The sequence below is a fragment of the Alosa alosa genome, chromosome 19 (assembly GCF_017589495.1).
Source record: "Alosa alosa isolate M-15738 ecotype Scorff River chromosome 19, AALO_Geno_1.1, whole genome shotgun sequence".
NCBI classification, from domain to species: Eukaryota; Metazoa; Chordata; class Actinopteri; order Clupeiformes; family Clupeidae; genus Alosa; species Alosa alosa.
Window position 1 is genome coordinate 27370884 of NC_063207.1, and position 21388 is coordinate 27392271.

The window sequence follows — 21388 nt, forward strand, 5'->3', positions numbered from 1 at the left end:
AGTCTAAATTCTCTTCATCATAAAAGATAAAATATGGGAAGACGGAGCAAAAGAAAGGAAGAAAGAAACCCTTTTTTGCCTCTCTGTCTTTTCTTCCCTCTCTCCGTTCTATAGCTTCGAGCACTTCCGTTCCGTTCGCCCACCACGTCTCTCGCTCCTGCCCGTGGTGCCACGCGGTAAACATCCTCACTCCTCCGCTAGCGCCCGCCCTCCCCTCATTGGCTGAACAGGCCCCTGTTTACAGTGGGAAACACATCGCCGTGGCAACTTTGTCCTCGCCCAATGACATTTCATGCTCTCCGAGAGCCTCCCCCATGCCTTCCCATCATGCCCCTCTCAATATCTTATCTACTGACAGAAAATCAAAAGGGGCCCGACAGAGACGTGTGCATAAAATGCGGCCGTGCCCTTCTGCTTAGCGTGGCTAAAGACCCCCCTACTGCCCTTGCTTATCACTGTTAGCATTTTCTCCGCTTCCTGGCTGACCTTAGTTGTGGGATAGTTCCTCTTTTCAAGCGGTTGTCATGCAATACAGTGACAAATTGGATGTGGTGTGCAGAGGCCCTGTCCTAATAGATACAAACAAATGGCACGCTGTGTTGCTATAGAGTCTGCACCACTATAATACCAACTCTGGGGGAAAATGAGTAGGCTACATGGTCTCTGATGTACTGAGCTGAAGTGTAATCCAAGTACTGTATCTGGTACTATTGTCTCTCACATGACCTGTCAAACAGCCATGAATCATAGTCATTCATTTCAGATTTTTTTCCTTTCATTTTGAATAGATTGTATTTTTTTCTCCGAAGGACACATCCAACCACTGCTCGCTGACTGTGCTGATCTAATGAGGGGAGAGTAACAAAAGCCTGTGTGTGTTTCCCTGACTTTATGAGGCCCTATCCAGCCTCGATCCTCATCATTTACTAATCAGCCCCAGCCAGACTGCAAAGTCTAAAGAAACACATCAGTTTAATTAAAATGTAGAGGGCTAAATTAGTGCTGTGCACCTCACCCTAGTCACCAGGCGACATGAAAGACCTGGAGTCAGCTTCCAGCACACACAAACACACACACACACACACATAAACACACACACACACACACACACGCACATAAACACACACACACACACAAACACACACAAACACACACACACACACACACACACACACACACACACACACACACACACACACACACACACACACACACACACACACACAGGCCCTTCACTTCATTACTCCTTAAACTCCCCTCCACCTCCCCTCACCCCCGTCCCCCCGTGTGGTGAGTGTGGCGTGCGCGGCGTCTGGGAGACGTACCCGTGGGCAGAGCTCCTGGGGTTTGCCCGCGCCCAGGCTCTGGGGCAGCTCGCGGCAGCGCGTGGACAGGTTGAGGATGGCGGTGGCGGCCATGTGCGCCGCCTCCATGTCGTGCGTGTAGTCGAAGCTGCTCTTGCTGCAGGTGCTGCTAGCGCTGCTGCCCCCACCTCCTCCTCCTCCACCTCCTCCTCCTCCTCCACCTCCTCCTCCACCACAACTCAGGCTGCTGCCGCTGCTGCTCGGCGCGTAGCTGCTGGCTGTGCTGCTTGCTGAACTGGAGGTCTTGCAGTAGCGCTTGGCTAAGGGGGTCGTGCAAACACACACACACACACACACACACACACACACACACACACACACACACATGCATACACATACAAACACAAAGAGAGGAAAAAGGAAGATATTGAGCTGAGCTGAAAGATATTCTGTACTTAAATTCACATTTCACTGTCCACACACACACACACACACACAGCCTACAACTCATGGACTTCAGAGAGCAAGCAAAGACAGTCATCTTCCATCTTCTGGGCTCAACAACACTCATTTCCTGTATGTGTTGATGCACGGGCATAATGACCCATTATCACATATGAGATTTGATCTTTATTTTAGTGTCATCATCAAATAGGATTATCTCTTACTTTAGTGGATTGATTTTTAATGTTTCAAATGTTTTGGTGGAGAGAGATGGGGGTAAGAGAGAGAGAATAGTGCTTGGAGGCATGCTGATCAGTGGTCTTGGGGTTGGACAGTGTGTACATGTGTATTCATATATTTGTATTTTGTGTGTGTGTGTGTGTGTGTCTGTCTCTCTCTCTCTCTCTCTCTCTCTCTCTCTCTCTCTGTGTGTGTGTGTGTCTTTGTGTGGCACAAAGAGACAATGAGTCTCAGCCACCAGCTGGGCATCAAAGTGGCATGTCCTGCTGTGAACACTGCTGCCAGCTCACACACTCTAACCTATTAAAGCTGGGCCAGAGAGCCCCCAGCCAAAGGTAAGGGATGGACGCTCCAGCACTGCAATTAGGCAAGACCTTGACTTTCAGCTCTGCCATACATTGTGCACCTGGACCATTTAATTTCCACGCATTAGTTTCTGACTTATGAATAGACCGGAGAGGCAAAGGGAAGGTGCACTATGCATATATGATTAGACTATAATGGGAGTGTATGCTTTGAAAGAAAATCTTTTGGTGGGAAGGGTGGTTTGTAGTTTGGAGGGGGGCTTTTTCTGGCTGCAATTTTATGATGTGATGGAAGGCATTTATGCTAAATGACTTCTGGTGACAACGTGTTTGGCGATGGTTTATTCCCTTTGCAGTGTTATTGGCAGAATGCTACATCACATTTACATTCATTTCCTTAATGGATGGCAGCGTTTTTATCTCCAGCAATGGAATGCATTTTGCTCAGTTCAGCTCATAGTTCATATTAAGGCCCATAGCCTTGGCAGTGTTGCTGCTGAGATCAAACTAAAATGCCAGGATTTTTCATGTAGACTTGATGTGTACATTGTGGTCCAAAGTAGCCGATCAATTAACAAAACCGTAACAAACCATTTGATTGTGTGGTGGATCAGAACCATAGACATAGTGCTACGAGCCGTACCATCATATCCTTTGGGGGACGTGTCTCGGCCCTGGACCTTGGGTGCGATGGCCCGTTTTCCGTACACCCCATGGCTGTCGTAGTTGTTGTAGTCGAAGCTGGTCTTGGAGTACTTCTCCAGCTCTTTGGCCAGGTTGGAGCGTGGGGTGGTGGTGGGCACGTTGTGTCCATACTGAGGGATCTCTAGCTGCTTCACAAAGCACATCGGCCTGGAAGACAAATGAGGGGGGCTGTAGGTCCAAGAGATCAGGGGAAAGTTACAGTGCTACATTCAGAGAGTGAGCATTTCACTGTTGTCAAATACAAACATTTCAAAAACAATGGCAGAAATGGTCTGTTTTAAATATTAAAACTAGAATTCTATTAAAAACTAGATAGCAAGTACAGGATTGATCATTTAAAAAAGCATACACTACAGTGTGCAAACATTTTGCCAGTATTCATTTTTTTACTAAAAAAGCTTTCTGAAAGCTTAAAGCTTTTTACTAAAAAAAGCTTTAACCTTTCAGAAATGATACGCTCATGAATGCATGCAAAAAACAAATACATGAAGAAAGCAGCAGAAGTTACCTCAGCACCCTATCTGAGCCTTGGTTCGACTTGCTTCCGTCGCATGACTGGTGCTTCTCGTGGGCTTTGGCCAGCTTCTCTGCCGCTGCAATGGGGCACCCCGAGAGGCTGGAACAGATTGAGAACACTGAGCACCATTTGCCAGAGACGGCTCTCCCTGCACCGGCTCGAGCCTCTCCTTCCCCTCACTAATCCAACCTGACATATCATACCACACAAACTCAAAGAGGAGAACGGGGAAAAAAGCACCTGGCATGTACCTGTAATTGTACCTCTGCCTGACGATGAGTGTGCCAGTCAATTGAATCAGACCGAGGAGCCATGTCTACGCTTTTCTTTCTCTTTTAAATAGTACTTTCGGCAACTGTAATGACTGCTCAAGTCCCACGGGGGGAGGAAAGATGCCGGTGGCAAGCACAGGTGGAGTGAGCGTGAGGTGTGAGCCCACGTGTGTGTGTGTGTGTGTGTGTGAATGTGAGTGTGAGCGCCTGCGTGTGTGAGAAGCAGGAAGACTTCACGCCAGTCATGCATAATTCTGGTGTATGTGTGTGTCTGTGTGTGTGTGTGTGTGTGTGTGTGTGTGTGTGTGTGTGTGTGTGTGTGTGTGTGGAGGGGGTCTTTGGGGAGAGCATTCCAAACCTCCCGGGTCTAAAGCACAATGTCCCCCTACTGGGTGTCATGGAGGTGCAAATGGCTGCTGCTAAGACCTGCCTCTCACAACAGCTGGGGTGGGTAACACCTTGTCCTCTGCCACCACCTCGGAGCAAGTGTCTGCTGCACAAGGTGAATGACCGAAACTGCATTTCAATTCCATAAAGCCAGTGATGTGCAGCTCAGTGACAGAGACAAAGGAATTATAAGGGCAGTCAAATGGTGCTGAGTTGCACTGGACACTGAAGTGAAGAAAGGGGAGACTGGCACACACAGGGGCTGAGTAGTTCCAAAAGTGTATTTTAAAAAGCCGAAAAAAACAATGTATAGACGTACAAGGAACACTGATGAAGGGCTAGACCCGAAACGTTTACCCCTTGTTTATGTGGCCTGTACATTGTTTTTTCAGCTTTTTAAAATACACTTTTGGAACTACTCAGCCCCTGTGTGCGATCTCCCCTTTCTTCACTTGAGTATTACGTTTTTTGGAGACTATACGCACCGGGCGACACCTCAATACTAGACAAAAGGTGCAGACGCCACACTTCACCTTCGCACTGGACACTGACACATACAGGCTGACCAATATGTCTCATGCCAGATCATATCATGTAAAGAGAATGCTAACTTGGAAGTACTTTTTAATACATTTTCGATTAGCTATTAGGTGATTAGCTGAAACATTTATCTAAATGGATGTTTGAAGAAATAGCCTACAATTCTACAAACCTGAGATTCAATCTACATTTAAAAAGGAGGGAATTTTTACTTGGTTCACAATGGATATTTTTTGCTGGTTATTCACTAGAAAATGTTGAAAATAAAACCTACAAATGGTACTATTCAACCAAATCAGATATTGGCTTCCCTGCCGTGGGCCACTCACCTTCTGTGGGAGTTCCTGTTGCTATTGACATGGCCGCGTCCTGTGCAGCCGGGTGTAGGACACTTAAGAACATTTTCATACATTGCAAGAACTTGGCAGCAGACAAGAAAGGGAGTGGAAAATAACTGGTTAGACGCCTGGATATTAGTCATTTTACTTAATCTGAACAGTGAGAGCAGACAAAGGAGCAAGAGGAAGCTCAGCGCATGCAAAATGCAGACAGAGGGAAGACTAAACACATTCACCACAATGACAGGCCACCAAGGAGCCACTGCGTCGTCTCATCTGCACCTTCACCCTACTTATCCTCTCCCTCCTAACATTCGTCTTTTCTTTGCCCTTCACCAGTCTGAGCAAACAGTCTGCACAGGTTAAATATACACAGTAAAACTATTTTATAGTTGACACAAGCACCATATTTCAAATATGGACACAACAAACACAATGCAGCCTCCATCAGCAAGAAAAATCCAATGGATCATGGATGACAGGCAGGTAGTCTCCCTGTCCACTGGACGATAATAGGCCCTGGCCTTCCATACCTTTTTACCATAGCAACAATCTACCCTTGTCTTAAATCCACATGGGCACCAATTAGGTTAATGATCTCCGGAAGTGCGGGAGGACACATGTGTGAGGTGCAAAGGAGTGTGGGTAGCAGAGCCTTGGCGAGCACACTCCACTTGTTGGCTTCATCATTATCACCTCCTTAAACCCTAACCCACATCTCTCAGCTCACCGACACATTAATTACAACACATACTTCTAATTGGACGAGATGGGCTACCTCAACAAGCAGTCCGTGCGCATTTCAACCAAACACAGCAGATGTTGCACGGTGATTGCAAGGAAGCAGGAAAAGAAGAACATGTTGTGCCTCTCACACACAGATGAGCACTGTTTAATGGCAGTAATAATGAATTTCATTAGGAAACTTCATTTTAAGCTTTCAGGTTTTTGTGTCTCTCTCCTTCGAATGCAAATCGTTTTGATTACACAAAAAGAGGAACATAATTTGATGTGTATCCATTCAGCAGATAGGTGTGTGGAATGAGCAGAATAGCTCATTTAAAACTAATTTGCCAGAGAGTGTCCTTAAAAGAATTGGATACTAAAAAACAAACGCTGTGGTGTAAATAACACCTCGTCCCCCCATGTGTGTCGACGTAAGGGAGGTCTCTACAGCGGGTCACCTCTGCAGGCAGCCCATTGTGTGCAAATACGCCTGTGCCTCTGACGGGGTCCTTTCTGGCCAGGCTATTGACCACAAATCGACAGGAGGAAACTTGGTCGGGAGCTGCTCCATTGCAGATAATGCATTTTTAAGCAGAGACCTGTCGATATCCCAGCCACCCTCAACAGGTCACCTTTCAGTGGCAACAGAGCTGCCACAGTGATCCAGAAGGGCAAAGGACTGGGGAGCTGCTGCTTTATGTGTGTGTGTGCATGTATGTGTGCACATCAGTGAGCTCTCAATGCATCTAAAGGATTGATTCTGCTTGGGTAAGGCACACTTCTGATCATGAAATCATAGTAAATGAATTCTTAAAGAATGTTTAAATGCGTTGTTTAATATTTGGTAGAACACGGATAAACTTCATGATAATGTGTGAAAAGAAAGATTAAAGAAGCAATACATTGAAGTGTTTCCTTTGAAAAAAAAAAAAAAAAGAAAATTTGAAATACGTTCTGTGTGCAACATTTTATCTCTATTTCAGTGTTGGCCATATGGTCCAAGGTTAAAGTTTACCCTCTCCATCTGAACACCCACGAGTGTCCAAACACGCAGCAGTTCAGTGGCCTCGCCAATTTCACCATGGCCCTTCTGACATCTGGGCACTTTACAAGAAAATCTTTTATGCTAACTAATTCCTAGGCTGTCATTTAAACAGTCACTTCCTTTGATTGCAGTCTGGGTCATTTAGGACCATAACGACGGATTCTTTCTTTGGGGTAATGAAACGTGTAAAATTCGGTTTATTGGGAGATTTACACAAGGTGAATGAGACTGAATGACGGAGGAGGGTTGTGCGCTGTGGCAAACTGCACACCCCTTAGTGTAAAAAACTAATGTTTATGGCCTCAGTGGCAGCTACAACACACAAACCATCTATAATTTGGATTTATTCAAGGGAAATTTAATTGGGCAAATAAAATGCGGAGAATGAGCGAACGCATATTGTGTCGGAGGTCTCCTCAATCTTGGTAAATAGCAAACACATTCAAACTTTGACAACTGATTTCATGGGTCTCACAAAGCAGCTCAGCCTGAAGAAATGTGAGAAAGCGTGCCTGTTCTCACATTATGAGCTCACTGGTTGCTGGTTGGATGCCTCACTGCTATTCCTGTCTGAGCTGAGCAGCTGGTTCAGAAAGACAAAGAACATGCACACAACTGGTCATGCAACAAAGCCAAACACAACCACCAAGCAGTGGATGCACATAATAAGAGTAATTTGTACAATAATCTCTGTTTTTATTAGAGACAGAGTAGAGGACCTGTTACTGTAGATGTCAGCCACAAAACACAAAGTTTTCATCAGAATCTCCTAGCAGCCATTTCAACATGTTCCCTCTGAACAACTATGGACCTCCAATCATAGAACCTCTACCATTTTATTTTTTATTATGGCCCTCATTAACACACAAACCATGCACTCACATCAGGGCATGCAAAACAGCTGATCAAAACCACCACGCTGAGTGACTGCAGGATCCAAAAGGATCCAAGTACAAGAGCACGTTGCCATGCAGCATGCAATACTGTCACGAGGAGCACTGTGGACAGTTAGTGGACTCTCCTACGTCATGCCACAGCAGAGACACCTGCAGGGTTGGAGTACTCACTTTCTGGTGGCACCCTGTCTTTGTGAGGACACCCCGACAGGCTTCGGTGATGGGGGTAAAGACCAGTCACATGACCCGTCCCATCGCACCCAGGCGTCGGGCACCGGCTCTCCTTCTTGTCTGAGCGAGAAGAATCTGAGTGCCAACGTGCACGCACACACACACAGACACACAAACACAGGGGAAGAAAGAGCAAGAGAAAATGAACCAGTCATTACCATGGCAACTAATGATGGGAATCTTGGCGGTAATGTGTATTTCTAGCCAAGGGTCAGAGGTGGTGAAATACAAAAAAATGAAAATATTCATTCTATATTATAGATTCAACACCACCCCCAAACATATACACTCAATAAAATATGTATGGTGTGGAACTGTGGATATTTTAGATTAGTAGTTTTTTTTTTACCAAACTCTTACTGTATACATGAAGACATTTAAGTATATATTTAACAACAAAACACGCAAAATATAACCCATAATCACATCTAATCTAAGTTGCCCTAAGGTGCAGCAAAAATGTTCCATATAGTAATATAGTTCCATAGAATGGTATATAGAATCACAGTTGCCCAAAGGTATGACTTACTTTGTATTTTCCCAATGGACCATACAAAACCAAACTGCCTTATTTACATACATATAGCATGATGATTAACATACACACATCTGATGCAGAAATATCGGGCTTGCATTCCTCAGCACTGTGACTAGTTTCTAGCTGAACATGATTATACAAAGATCTCTGGACATGATTGCACTTCCAAAAACTCATCCTCCAAAAATGCTCATACTTGGTACCGATCTCTCCACAGTTTAGCCAGTACGGCTCTCTCCCTGTGAGTACAAATGAATGGACTTTCAGAAGGCAGGCGACATCCATTCAAATGTGCATCACGCATGTGACCAGGTCGTCCTCCTTTACAAGTGCAAATCCGCTGCACTTTTAAAAATCATCAGCTTCATCACTGAGCCATGAGGCAGACCCTTCACCGCCTGATCAGAATTCCTCTGTGCGCGACACACTATTGATTTAGCAGCCAAGGAGAGGAGCGGAAAACTGGGCACGGCCACTCATAAAAGGCCAAAATGACAGGCAGGCCGCTCTGAGGCTCATCGGCTGATGACAATAAGAAAAGAGAGAGAGGTGAAGGAGATGCAGTGATAAAACGAGCAAGAGAGGGGGAGAGAGAGAGATGCAAAGAGAAAGAAGTGGAAGGAATGATGGAGGGAGAGAAAGAAAGACAGTGAAAGAGAGCAAGGTTGAAAGAGGAAGAGAGAAAGGGGTTCTCAGATACGCTGTGCCATGGAGACCACTGATTAAAATTTTAACGGTGGTGTAACTTGGTACCTGGCATCCTTGAGCCTGGTATCCCAATATGCCCAGAGTCAAAGAGAAAGAGAGAACGCTAGAGGGGGAGTGGGAGGGGATCCACAGACTTAATTGGAAAGTCGAATGCCAACCTCTGAAGGTGAAAGTGAATGAGAGACAGCCAGTGAGCTCTGGGGACAATAATGTATGTGTGATCAGTATATATGCATGTGAATACACAGCATTTATGCAAGTGTTTACCTATGTATGTGGTGTTTTATACGATACTCAGGATATTTGTATTCAGAGTAGGTTATTCTTCTCAAACTATTACAGACTTAATCTTTTGTGTCAGATAAATTAGGGATGTGGGTTTTTGGATATGGCCTTAGTGTCCATTTTGGTATATTTTGTACAAGGAAATAAGATAAATCTCTTTTTGCTTGTCACAGTACCGTTAAAATGAGAGCATTGAAAAACTACTGTAAGGAAGCTTTCATTGACTCCCTTAGCAAAAGGACTGGTCACAGGTCATACACCGTAATGATGTGGTCAACACATGGGATTCTTTTAAAACTATGTTCATTCATGTTGTTGGCACATTAGCACCAATACAGTTAGAATTAAACAAAGAACACAACCTTGGTTAAGTTATGTTATTTTAAAGGTTATAAAGTTTAGAAATGCACAGTTTGCTGCTTTTAAGACGACTTTTAAGAAGGACAGATCAGACTTTCTCCAAATACAATACAGAAATAAAGGAAACAGGATGACAAAGGGTGCAAAAAGGGATATTTTAGTGAGAAGATCAGAAAACAAGAATAACCCACAAGATCTCTGAAAGACAATAGGGTACAATTTGGGTACAGCAATAAACCATAGACCAAATCAGTCAACCTCAGCTTAGATATTGGTGGCGAAAAGACAAAGCAGAGGGGGTTGATGGTTTGAACACCTATTTCACATCCATTGCCAAAACTCTGGTTGATAAGTTGCCAACTGCCACAGGGTTCTTTGGAGAGACACATGTTCAACAGTTCTATCCAAAGGCGGTTAAAGCTATTGCATTTTCTTTTAGGAAAGTGTGTGAGGTTGTGGTGTTAAAGAAACTCAAAGAACTTGATCTATCCAAGGCAACCAGTGTAGATAACATACCAAGCTAGGTTTTTGAAGCACAGGGCTGAAATTATCTCGCCATGTGTGGCCCATATTGTGGAAAGTTCCCCTGTGAGCTGAAACTAGCTACGGTAACAAACTGGTTTAATGTGCATGTAAGTCATTGAAAAAATGCAAAATAATAAATAATAAAATAAAATATACACAGGAGAGGTGTTATGTTTCCTGTGATTTACCACAGTGGCCAATCAACAGCTGAGCCTTAAAATTACACAGCATGATATGGGATAGGCCTACTACTACAACAACAATAGCAACAACAATGAACCAAAGCAGCAAACAGAAAATCACCAACAGCCTTTGTGCGCAACAACTAAACTTCGCTAGCAAGTGCTAATGCCCCGTTGGGCTCTAGGCAAAGCTAGCAGCTTATTTATAATGTGATGTGGGACACAACAATAACAAATATGAACCAAAGTTGCAAACACACACAAAAGTCAGCCTCTGTGCGCAACACGTAGGCTTCACTAGAAAGTGCTTATACCCCATTGATGCGGGCTCTAAGCCAAGCTAGCAGCCTAATCGCCCTCAAAAAAGAAAAGAACCAAAGCAGGAACAAACATCACCACCACCAAAACCAAAATCCAGCAGCAGTGTTGTAGCTGACTTTGCTACAAAACCTCCAACACCTATTTCCACTGGACTTATGTGTGCTTACCAGCCACATTCTCTTACTTCTACCACCAGATCTGCATAGTTTAACTTCTTCCTTTTGATGGCTTTCTCTTACATCTGCAAAGGGAATAGTACTAGAGACATTGTACTCACACTCTGAATACAACACCATGTCTGGTCTCAAAACAGTCACAGCAATACACTGTAGAATTTGCAGTTGCCGTCCGACATCCACCAGGAGTTCCCAATCCTGCGCTTTGCCTCATCTTCCTGTATCACTAGTCTTTGCTTGATGGCCACCTTTCTGTCCCTTTCGCATAAACAAGATTCTACTGATACATGTATCTTTTCACATGATCTGATGTATGAATTACAGTCAAGCTTCAGGAGATCCCATTTACTGATACTTGCTTACTGTTTCTCACAGATTACATCAGAAGAGAGCTGGGTGAGGGAAAGGTTTGTGGCATGGGAATACTGGACTATGGTATCTTGACAATGAAACTCAAAGCTTTGGGCTTCAGTGATTTAGCTTTAAAGTGGGCCAGTTCTTATCTTTAAGACAGACAGCAGATAGATTATTTAAATGGAGTGCTGTCCAAACCAAAAAAGTACTGTGGTGTCCCACAAGGGTCAGTGCTGGGTCCGTTTTTTGTCCTTGTATGTGATCTCTTCCTGTATGCTGAAGATTCTGCTCTGCTTGATTCCCCACAAAGATATAAGTGTGGTCCAACAAACATTGAGCAATGAACTCCAGAGAGTGACAAATTGGTTATGGTTATTGGTTATTGGTTATCTCTACATTTAGGGAAAACAGAGTCAATCTCTTTTGGGACCAAGGAAATCCCCTGGATTACAAGTTGTTGTAGGAGATACTGTGATTACAGTAAAGGAATCTGTGAAATACCTGTGTGCTTGACAATAACCTGTCTGGAGATCGTATGGCACAGAATGTTTTGGTTAAAGGCATCTTATGCAAGTTTCTTTTACCTTAATATAAGAGCTTTGAAGTAATTTTGATGGTAAACTTGTACTAGGGAGAGTTGCACACCCTCTGCAGCCCTAGAGTAGCCGGCTACAGAGAACTAGCCTTGCAACTTGATTTCCAATGTCCTGGAGAATCAAATTGCTTTACGGCAATTGTGCAATAGCTTACTATTTGTATCATGTAACATTACCTTTGGAAATGATCTATGCCGGTTTATAAAAAAATTGTATCCAGGAGGTGCTAGCCAAGAGTGGTGAAATACTGTACATACTAGCAACTGCAGGGGGAGACCAGTACCACAAAACACCTTAAACTACATTTGATACTTTTAAAATCAACAGAATTACACTTCATGCCAGGATTTCAAAGCTTGTTGATCAATGAGCCATGACAACACTATCAGGTGCTCTAATACAGTGCCCATTGACTACGCTTGTAGTTCCTGGTTTAGCAGTGCCTAAAGAACAAACCGCAAACATCACAAAACAAGCTAGTCAGACTTTTTGTTTGGGCTCCCAACTGGTTCAAACCTTGAGTCCTCACACTATGAAAATCTGGGGTGGCTCAAGGTGAATGAAAGAGTGAAGCAGAAAAAACTACCTGGTGCATAGGATTGTGTACGGTGATGTTCCAAACTATCGTAGGCCCATGTGCTTTTAACCAGTTCTTGCCATGATGAATTAAAGGCTTTTTATACTTTTTCAACCTCAGAGTGCCTCTGCAAACTCTTTTTTCTTTGGATTCTCACTTCACCTGTCGCAGAAGAGCACCTGAGCAAGTAATTATCTGAAGTCTCCTGAGCGCCCTAAGCCCTTTTGTGTTATCTTAGGGACTAATTTAACAAGGTTAGGGATACTCATTCATACTCCACTAGAGGTAGTTCTACGGATTTTGTACCGGTTAGATTCCGGACCTAAGGAGTTATTACTTCTGTAGTTCAACAGCTGTCATTGGAATAGTTTGCCTAGGGACTTGAAAATAATAGGAAACGTGAATCGATTTAAGCCTAGTCTTTAAAAATGGTTAAGGAGTTTACTCCTACTTTTGGGATTCTCTGGGTTTTTTACAGTACTGATGTTACTGCCATGTATGTTATTTATAATAGTGATTCTTCTGCTAATGCTAATGTTGTGGTTGGTAGTATTTATCGCGACAATTTATTGTGCTAAGTGATCATTCATCATGATCATGTTGCTGTCGTGCTGTCATGCTATCTATTTATCTAAGTCTATGGCATTTGTGTATGACTGCCTGTGTGTGTATAATACCTGTTTGTGTGTGTGTGTGTCAGTGTGTCCTGTATGTGCGTATGAGTGTGTGACTGTGTATGTGTGTACTCTGTGTGTGAGAGTGTGCGCTTGTATTGCTGAGCATGTTTGTAAATGAGTAGGGCGCTAAAGCAAAAAGACAAATCATGAAAAATATCCAGTTACGAGCTTTTACTTTTCAATTCCACTCGGATGATCAGACATCCGGGTATAATGCGCTCAGTTTATTCAGAGCCATTTCCAAGTGCACAAGCACATGGCCACGCACGGCGCAATCATTTTTTGAAATTACCGACAGTGACTGTAACACATGAGAATCGGTGTCCGTGCCTGGCTGATGCTGGCGCACGGAAATACCCCAGTTAGCGCTTGTGTAATCCACCCCTCTCTGATGCCATTGTTGTGTTGGCATCACAGACACACATGGCCGCACACACACACACACACACACACACACACACACACACACACACACACACACACACACAGAGTAATTAATGCACAAATCATAAATAATACACACACATGACTCACACACATGCATGCACATACACACACACACACACACACACATACAAAATACACAACAAGCTCACACATACATACAAGCAATCAATCCTCTCCTTATCCTCCACCACAAGGCCCACAGCACACACCTACTGCTGGCGCCAACTCCATTACTGAAACATTACGGCCTCACAGTAAGAGACACAGAAAGAGAGAGAGAGAGAGAGAGAGAGATGGATAGAGTGAACGTAAAGGAAGAGAGAGAGAGAAAGAGAGAGAAAGGGCCGAGCGAGCAGCTGCAGAGGAATACGTATTAGTGGGCGGCGGCTATCGATTGGGGCTCAGGACAGGGCCACGCTTTGCATAGCAAATGGCCCCCATTACCATAGCGTCTGGGGATAATTAATGGCCAAGTCTGTGGCGCTGCCGTTCGTTATCGGTCACGCTGATACTGTTCAATTTCCATCTCCTCCTCGCACTTTGCTGTAAAGAGGGCCTTCCTCCATAACTGTCACCCCACTGTACTTTTATAAATCATAATGCCCCCTGGTCAACAAGCGTCTGCGGCTATCTCTGGCGGGGGGAAGATGTTATCGTGACACAACGGCCATGCATCTCTCATTATTCAGACATTAGAGAGATATGGCTGGCCCGGCGCACTGACGAGATGGGCTGTGGTAGTGCAGGTTTCCTCTCTCTCCATCCATGTTTTCATGTCTGTGTGCGTGTGTGTGTCTGTGCTATCTCACCACGATTGCCGTCTCTCCTCCGCTATAATGCAGAGTATTTTAGGGTATATCTGGCGAGGGGAATGGCTCTTAAGGAAGATCTTCACCGCTGGAAATGTCATTTGATGAGATTGGATAACTGAGCGCCAGCAAACAGAATTTGCAGCACACAGTCCCAGCAGCCATGCCGCCTCTGCTACATGAAACAGAATGGTACAAATGAAACCGTAATGACCGAATAAGGGTTTGGCTAAAAATCAGTCGTTGACTACAGCAATTCAGCAGCTCTCACACCCCCAGTGGCAGTGAGGGGATTTCTCTAATGAAACACGCCCGGGGCACATCTGTATGCTTCAGCTCCAGCAGAAGGGCAGAGCTGTATTTTGTAGCAGCCCCCCCCCTCCACCTCCTTTCTTGGGGGGTTTAAAAATAGGCAGCTTGATCACAGACTGCAACCCAAGGATGGGATTTGCTGTCCTAACTGGCCGTGCAGATTGCCATTACTTATGCTTGACAACCCGAGCCTCTGATGTTGCTATGCTGTCCTATTTGAACAACATAAGCTGCAGTCACTGCCTGGGCCATGGAGATGCGAACATTTGAAATTGGTTGAATAGCGAAAAAAAAAAATCCTGTCCTGGGGGTCACGGTGAGGTCCCCTGTTGAGCATATGAGTCCACGGCCTTGAGGAGGGAAAATGGGATGGATTGGAAGCTAAGCTGCCCTCACCCTACGTTGTTACTGAGAGCATTCGGTCCACACAGCGGATGCATGGGCAGAGGGTACAGCTGCATACAGTATAATCATTTCCTGTAGACATTCCATACACACCAATCACCTTTACACCGGTATTAGCACCACTTAAAGGTCACCACAGTGCACAGTGCAATCACAATTATCTTTCCAAGTGAAGGTATGCTGTTATTACAGAGGCCTTGCAAAGTGCCTGCACAGTGCAAATCACTTATTCAAAGAGGCAGGCTGGGAAACTCATGGTGTCACTTGCTGGTGCTTGGGAACTGCACACGTCGGTTTTTGAATGCAACTGTTGGTGTTAAAACCAGTGCCTTACCTTTTGGGTAGTAAGGTTTCTTCATGCCATCGTGATGCATCCGCGGCTTGCGATCCTCTCCGTAGCTGTGGCCGTGGCCGTGGCGATGACCGTGGTGGTCGTCGTGCATCCGCATGCCGCCTCGTCGCGCCGAGTCCAGGGCCATCTTGTCGCGCATGGCCTTGGCTCGCTCGGACTCGAGCGCGATGGCCTTCTCGAGCAGCGACAGGTTGCCCTTGGTCATGTCAAAGACCTCCTCGGAGCGGTCGGACGTGATGGACGTGGTGTCCTCGTCGCGGTCGAAGTAGGCGTCGTGGCGCTCGCGCGCGCAGCTGGCGAAGGCCTTGGAGTGCGGGCTCAGCTGCTCCTCCAGCTTCATCAGGTTGACCATGTCCGAGTAGTTGCGCTCCAGGGCGCGGCGCTCCTCGGGGCTGGGCTGCTGCTGCTGCTGGCAGTCGCCGAAGCCGTGGTGCGACTGGCTGTCCAGGTGGTGCTGCTGCTGCTGCTGGTGCTGCAGGGTCTGCAGCGTCTGCTGCGCCAGCGTGGACGAGCGGTCAGTCGACTGCGTCTCGCTGAGCTTGCGGGCCAGGTCGAAGCACTGGTTGCGCAGGCACTCCAGGCTGCTCAGACACACGTCCTCGTCGCTCTCCTCCACCGGCTGCCCGTTGCTAGTCGACTTGCCCTGGCCGCCCCCGTGCGCACCGCCGCCGAAACCCCCGCGACCGCAGCCTCCGGCCTGCCCATTGGTGCTGTTCGCTCCAATGCAGCCATCTCCATTCTCTAGACCCCTGTCTTCGTCGAAGGCCCCCTCGTCCAGGTTGTTGGACAGCACTGCCCCATGTCCTTGCGCCAGCAGCTTGAGAGAGTCCACTGTCTCCCGCACCACATCACTGTCCACATCCAGACTCAGCTCACCTTTCCTGGAGCCTCCTTCGTTCTCATAATCTTCCTCCTCCTCCTCTTCATCATCTTCCTCCTCCTCGTCTTCCTCATCGTCCTCCTCCTCCTCAGCACTGTTGGACGAGTTGCTGTTCATCTCAGACTCAGTCATCGCCCGGTTGGCAGCGTCCTCTGCTATCTTGCCCAGGTTCAACAGCGACTTGGCCACCAGCTCGTCATAGTTCTCATACTCGTCGTTATTGTTGTCGTCCTTCTCCCCCGCTGGGCCAGATTTGGCGTAGCCGTTGTTCAAATGATCCTCCTCTGTAAGAAAGGAAAGGAAAACCATGGAAAAGGAGAAAAAAACATGCACATATACACAGAAAATGCACAAAATCAAATTTCACTTCACTTTTCTACTGTTGGTTAAATGGGTTTCAGTCTTGTATATGTAACAAAATCACATAAGAGGCATGTCTCAGTGATGTACTTGTGTAATATCATTCAATACCTGTCTTTCCAGTAAAAATCAATCATCCATGTAATGTCTGTCAAGGCTTGTGTTCTCATTGTTCAACATTCTCTTTTTATATATGTAAATGTATTTTATATGTAAATGTATTCCAAATTTGTAAATATTGTACTATTGCACGGTATCTGTCAATGTCTGTAATGTGCAATTCTATCATTACCAGGAATGTTCTCTACCTAACAGAGAAAATGACATATGAATTATATATTTGAAAATTAAGGAACTGCTTCAGATTTGCAAAATGTCACCGTGTGTCTTTCATCAACATGCTTGTGCCAGATATTGTTAGAAATGTTGGCCTGCCTCTATGCTTGCAGATGAAGTAAAAACCACACAAGATTCAGAAAAAAGGCTGTTTCAGTAAATAAAATACTTGTCTCACAAATCTTTGGACTTCATGTCAGTAATTGAGCCAGACAGGTATCAGTAGGTCATTGAACTCCCTTCTCTGTCATTTTAACCATGCCTTTTGTGGGTTTGAATAATCTACTCAGCTGACATTCTCACCCCAAACTGTCAACAGCACAGCTCTCACATCAGGACTGTATTCCTCTGGATGCCTTAGAATAACAAGAATGACTTTGATTTCTGGCTGGACTGCATATCAATTTATTCTGCGCTTCAAAAGGTATGCCACAATTTTTTGAGAGGGACCCTTTTAAAGGGTAAAAACCTCAGAGCGTCTAAAAAATGGAATAAGAAGTAGGGATATTGGTTGTGACAAATATCCATGCCTATATTTTGACAGAGAATTGGTGGTTACGGCTCTATAGCTCCAAATGGTTCAAAATATAACACAAAAAAGCGGTTTCAACAGCAGAAACCCACAAAGACTGTATGGCAGAGGATAGTCACCTAGCAAAGCAGTTCAAGGTTGTAACTCTCAGCGGGCAAAATGGACCATACTATGATACTACATTTACTGTACGTAGTGAAACTAACAATGCCCCCATTTCCATTCATATGAACTTCCAGTCATATAACATGATATAATGACTGTCAATTCACAAATGTCTATCATTTTTTTTTTTGTCAAATTGCCTTTAGATGGCAGTGTCATTTACAGTGAGCTGAAAAGATACTAGAATGAATGCAAAGCATAGCTTTTTGACAACGAACAACATAGTTTAACGTTGTTATAAATAATTTCCTGATATGTTTACATGAAAAATGTGGTCAGACATGTTCATTTTAAGAAGTCCTTTTTTCAGCAGCATGGCATAGCAAGCTGACTCTTCTCCACACTTAAAAGGTTAAAATGCCTCCTTGCGAGATGCCAGCTCCGACTGGATCAGAAGGCAATGTCAAGTCAGATTGGGCTAGAGGCTGGCGTGAAGCTGGGCTCTGCCAAATCTGGTTCTTTGCATAAAAAAAATCAGGAGACGCGCCACGGACGGACAGAAAAAAAACCCTGTCATGTTTTCATCTGTCTACCTCTTTCATCTAAGACAGATAACGAGTCAGAGACAGACAACTCTTGAGTGGACACCAGGTAGAATGAAACAAACACCAACATTTTGATCTTTTCTTGAAGCTGGATTGTGCGCACTGCTTTGACTGTTTAGCACCTCGCATTAACTTTATTCACACAAAAACAGAAGGAGAATGTATAAGTGAAGTGCATGAGGGAAGTAGACCATATAGGCACATGGTGTCTTTATCAGGATGTGGAGTTTACACCAAAACCCAGGGGCGTTAAAACTGTCATCTTCACGAGATGCTGTGTGAGTGCGTATGTGAGAGAGAATACGTGTGAGGCAGGGTTGTTTTTAGCCTGTTACTGAGAGGGTGTTGAAGGTCGTGGCTTACTTTCCAGTTGCACCTCAAATTACAGTGACCTTCCAAAAAAGGAGTCTAGCTTGCCAAATCGTCTCACTCTAACCATAATGTTTACCATCTCAAATTCAATTTGGTATTGACTTAGGTACACACTGCTCACAGACTGAGAAGGGAACAAGATGTTGAATTCTAATTGCCGTAAAGCACCTTGCTTGTCATGTATTATGGATATTTTGTCCATAAGTTTTTATTTTATGGACATATATTAGCAATGCATAACACTCACCTGATTCTTGGCTATTCTGCTCATATTCATCATCATCCTCATCATCTTCCTCTTCCTCTTCCTCTCCCTCCTCACCCTCCTCTTCTTCTATGCACTCCTCCTCCTGCTCCACCTCCTCTTCCTCTCCTCCTCCTCTCCTCCATCGCCCCTCCTCTCCCTCTCCTCTTCTTCTATGCACTCCTCCTCCTGCCATCCTCCTGCTCCATCGACCTCTTCCTCTTCCTCTCCCTCCTCACCCTCCTCTTCTTCTATGCACTCCTCCTCCTGCTCCACCTCCTCTTCCTCCTCTCCTTCCTCCTCTTCCTCTCCTCTCTCCACTTCGCCATCCTCCTGCTCCACGTGCTCCTCATTGTCCTCCGAGTAGACCTCCTCCTCTTCTTCTTCCTCCTCCTCCTCTTCCTCATCATCGTCCTCCTCCTCCTCCTCGTCCTCCACTCGCTCCTCCATGTCCTCGGTGCCGTCGGTCTCGTAGCACTCCTCCATGGAGGAGTTGTCTAAGTGCGCCAGGAAGGCCTTCCTCTTGGGGGCAGGCTCCTGAGGCTGCCTGTCATGCGATTTCCTCTTCTTGGCCAGCGGGCAGCCGTACACACTGCAGGAGGGGGGTGGGGTGGGTAGTGGGGGTTGGGGGATAAGAGGGAGAGCAGTTAACCACCGTGTCTTCACTTGTCGGCTGCCAGAGCCCTGGTCACGCGCTACCGAGCATGCAGTTTAGGCCTCTAAATGGCAACGGCTGTTTTTCTGTTCGAAAAGGACACAACGTTGTGGTCCAGATGTCATTCAAGTCCATCTTTGGTAGGGATTTTGTTTTTATAATCACTATTAAATTTGAGCAAAAGCTTTGTTTGGTAGTAGACCAACAGATATCAAATTATTATTCATGGGAATTATTCCCCTTATTGCAGTCATTTAAGTTTTTGTTTCAGAAATGGCAAAATCTATCTGACACTTTAGAAATATAATAATGCACTGTTGAGTTGGGAGGCAGTGATTACAAAAACCTGCAGGAGGCCATTTTGATCAGCAGGAAACTAGACACAGTTGATTTCCTTTTTATTTTAATGTTTGCAAGGTATGGTTTCTTCAAATTGATAGGACCAGGAAGGCGAATGAAAGGATGCAGAAACAAAATCAATAACTCCAGAAATAACTCAAACAGGAACAGGACACAAAATAACAAAAATTGTAGATTATTCCATTTAATCAGCAGTAGCACTGTGCATGATTTTGGGTTTCTGTGTCAACAAACTTTACAGCTTGACAAGGTTACAATAGAACAATATAACCAGCAACACTCATCTCTCTTTCCCAGTTTAACAGTTAAGACCTTTGCTCACATCAGAAAAAATCAATTGCATCAATTGCATGAAACAAGTTAAATTTGGACTGAGAGAGAAATCTAGCACTTATTTCTATCTATTATGACTAAGGCAGATGCTGATCCCCCTTTGCTGCGTACACACACACACACACACACACACACACACACACACACACACACACACACACACACACAGACACAGATCAAGCACGAGAACTGATGATAATAAATTGTAGCACACCAGAGGTCTCCTGAGCTGAAATATATTCTCTGTCTCTACCTGGCAGTGGGAGAACACGCCTTAATCTGATAATCTGTGTATTCACCCCGGCTATTGATCACCAGCACCTAATCCATTTTAGCCTGGTGGAACCGCAGGGGAGTCGATACTATCCCACATCCCAGGGGGTGTACACAACTGCCAACACCTCCCCCAGCATACACACACACACACACACACACACACACACACACACACACACACACACACACACACACACACACACACACACACACACACACAGGCACACACACACAGGCACACATACACCTACACACACAAGCACACATATAAAAAGAAAAAAAAGGAAGAAGTGAAAACAAAAGGAGTGTGAAGGGTGGTGGTTGTTGTTGTTGTTGTTGTTGTTGTTATATTTTTTTGAAAAAGAAGACAGCCCCTGTCAGAGTTGGGCATTGGGCAAAGCGTGGCGTCAGTGTGCTCGCATTAGGAGGCGCTCAGCTGTGAAATGCCCCTGATTCTCATTCATGCCGGCCAAAAAGCGTTTATCCCTGCCCACTCACCGAGGGGATTGGCCCTAATGTGAACAAATAAATGACATTAGGTTTGAGGACCGCGGGCGAGGCACACGCTCCGGCGCTGAGGACCAGCAGCGGAGGCGTGCAGCTCGGACGCGGCTTCGCCGGGGAAACTGGTACTGCTCGCAGGCTTCACCCACTCAAGGTCACCGCAGTGTTTTAGGCACGACTGTGTGTGTGTGTGTGTGTGTGTGTGTGTGTTTGAGGGAGGGTGTGTGTAGGGGGACTGTGCGTTTACTCAGA

The 21388-nt window shown here is 45.2% G+C and overlaps 1 protein-coding gene across 5 annotated transcripts in view; it reads right to left on the reverse strand.

Annotated features, from left to right (window-relative positions):
• myt1lb (myelin transcription factor 1-like, b) overlaps positions 1-21388 on the reverse strand; it is a 91384-nt gene that overhangs the window by 19321 nt on the left and 50675 nt on the right. For 4 of the 5 annotated variants that reach the window (XM_048227577.1, XM_048227575.1, XM_048227574.1 and 1 more), the window contains exons 1-6: positions 15557-16723; positions 7891-8025; positions 5044-5134; positions 3507-3614; positions 2937-3166; positions 1326-1624 (exon numbers count right to left, since the gene is read on the reverse strand). In XM_048227577.1, the coding sequence (XP_048083534.1) occupies positions 1326-1624; positions 2937-3166; positions 3507-3614; positions 5044-5134; positions 7891-8025; positions 15557-16586 (1893 nt within the window). In that variant the 5' untranslated portion in view covers positions 16587-16723. Of the gene's footprint in view, positions 1-1325; positions 1625-2936; positions 3167-3506; positions 3615-5043; positions 5135-7890; positions 8026-15556; positions 16739-19011; positions 19118-19284; positions 19601-21388 lie in introns of those variants that run through there. The other variant, XM_048227578.1, reaches the window with a different exon arrangement.